The sequence below is a fragment of the Chlorella variabilis genome, assembly GCF_000147415.1.
Source record: "Chlorella variabilis unplaced genomic scaffold CHLNCscaffold_2, whole genome shotgun sequence".
Taxonomy (NCBI): domain Eukaryota; kingdom Viridiplantae; phylum Chlorophyta; class Trebouxiophyceae; order Chlorellales; family Chlorellaceae; genus Chlorella; species Chlorella variabilis.
Genome location: NW_005435086.1, coordinates 1064714 through 1066607, shown reverse-complemented (window position 1 = coordinate 1066607; position 1894 = coordinate 1064714). Strand labels below are relative to the sequence as shown.

Genomic DNA, 1894 nt, shown 5'->3' with positions numbered 1-1894 from the left:
CCACATGCTTGCCTTCTGCCAGCAGGGCGGCCCCAGACGGTGCCGCATACTCTTCCTCGGCCTTGGCGGTGGGGGAGGGCGTGCTGCCGCCGTCGCTGCGCGGGCTCTCGCTGTGCAGCGCCTCCAGCAGGCCTGAGGGGATGGGGAGAAGCAAGCAGGGCGCGGGGGGTGGGCATGGTTGGGAGGCGCGGCCTGCTGTGGGGGCATGCTGGACCGGCTGCGGGGTGCGTGCGTCTGCCCACCTCCCATGGCCCGTGCCGCAGCCCCCCGCATCCCAGCGCCTCCATTGCGCGCAGTGCAGCAGTCATGTCCGAACGCTGCGACGCGCTGCGGTCGCCTGGCGCGCCCACCTGGCGGCAGCGGGTCGGGCGCGTTGTCGTCGGGCTCAAACCGCTCCAGCAGCTGGCACACACGGTGCAGCGGCAGGCCGGGCACCACCTCGCGCCGCATCTGGGGGTCAGCCAGCACCTGCGGGAGAGGGGCGGCGCAGGGCGCTGTGGTTGACGATTGGTGGTTCTGGTAGGGCGGGGGCTGGATGCGTGTGGGTGGGTGGGGAGGCGAGGAGGCACCCCGGCGACCGCAGCGCTCTCAGGCGGCCGTGCCCCCACGGCCCTCCCGCTACTGCGCGCCTGCTTGGGCATCATCAGCAGGTCTGCTGTGGCACGCAGGCAGGGGAACAGGCGGTAGTCACTCATCTCTGTGCTGCGTCCAGCCTGCAGGGAGGGTCGGCGGTGGTCGCGGGCAGGCGGCGGTGGTGGTGTGTGGGCACAGGGCGCAAGGGAATGCCGCTCGGCAAGGTTCGCCAGGCCGGCAGCGCTGCCGCGCAGGCAGCCCACGCAGGCAGGCAGCGGCATGCATGAGCAGCGGGCAGCGAGCGCTCGCCGGCGCCGCACGCCGCGCCCGCGTGCCTGCGGCATCCGCTCCTCCTTCACCCCGCAGTCTGCCGCCCAGCTGTTGAGCCGGCTGACCGCCATCTTCAGGCTCACGCCGGTGCCAAAGGTGAGTGCCCCCCTGCGAAGGCGGCAGGCAGGTGGGGGAGAGAGTCGGGGGAGGGAGGCAGGGAGGCCAGCTCAGCGGCCCCTTGATCCGTCGAGCAGGTGAAGCGCCTGCAGCAGCACCACACCACCACGACCTGCAGGCCAAACCCAGTCACCCACCCGCACACACACGCTCCCAAATAAAACCCAAACCCAGCTCCCGCCCCTCACCTGGCAAAGGGCAGCAGCGCGGGCTCCAGCAGGCCCACCGCCGCCGCGTCGCCGCCGCCCCCCAGCACCTCGTCGGCCTCTGCGCCGCGTGAAAAGGCGTCGCGCCCCCCCATGCTGGGCAGGCGCAGCGGCAGCCCCTCCCCCTCATCCACCAGCAGCTTCCTGCAGGGCAGCGGGGGCGGCAGGCGCAGCCGAGCGCAGCTTGCGCAGCGCACGCAGCGCGCCGGCTCCCGGCCTGCCGGCCGCGCACCGCTCCTGCCCACCTCTCCCAGACCTCAGTCATGCCCAGCGCACCGCCACCAGCACACCCCACACATGCGCACCTGAACAGCAGCGTGTCCAGGCGGCGCAGCACGGCCACGATGAGCTGGCGGTGCAGGAGTGCCAGGTGGGCGCGGGGGGCGGGGGCGGGGCGGTACGGCTCCCGTACCGCCTGCTCCACAGCGCCCAGCCCCTGCACCCACAGCTCCAGCGCCTCCTCCTGCACACCAGGCACCGCAGTGAGGTACCAGTGCCATGAGGTACCAGTGCATTGTTGACGTACCAGTGCATTGCTGAGGTACCGGTGCAAAATTGAGGTACCAGTGCATGAATGGGGTGCCAGTGCAGGCTGCGGACGCCGACTAGCAGCGAGGAGTGTGCGGCAGCCTGGCAGCACTGCGCTCGTCGCACCAGGCTCCACCCCG

The 1894-nt window shown here is 72.0% G+C and overlaps 1 protein-coding gene across 1 annotated transcript in view; it reads right to left on the bottom strand.

The window, feature by feature from the left end:
- The window catches only part of CHLNCDRAFT_137813 (hypothetical protein), a gene marked incomplete at both ends in the record, with an annotated part of 4423 nt that overhangs the window by 1086 nt on the left and 1443 nt on the right, over positions 1–1894 (bottom strand). Inside the window, 6 exons of the mRNA XM_005851112.1 lie at positions 5–132; positions 351–468; positions 609–713; positions 894–1011; positions 1209–1370; positions 1532–1689. Of these exons, the coding sequence (XP_005851174.1) occupies positions 5–132; positions 351–468; positions 609–713; positions 894–1011; positions 1209–1370; positions 1532–1689 (789 nt within the window). The remainder of the gene's footprint in view (positions 1–4; positions 133–350; positions 469–608; positions 714–893; positions 1012–1208; positions 1371–1531; positions 1690–1894) is intronic.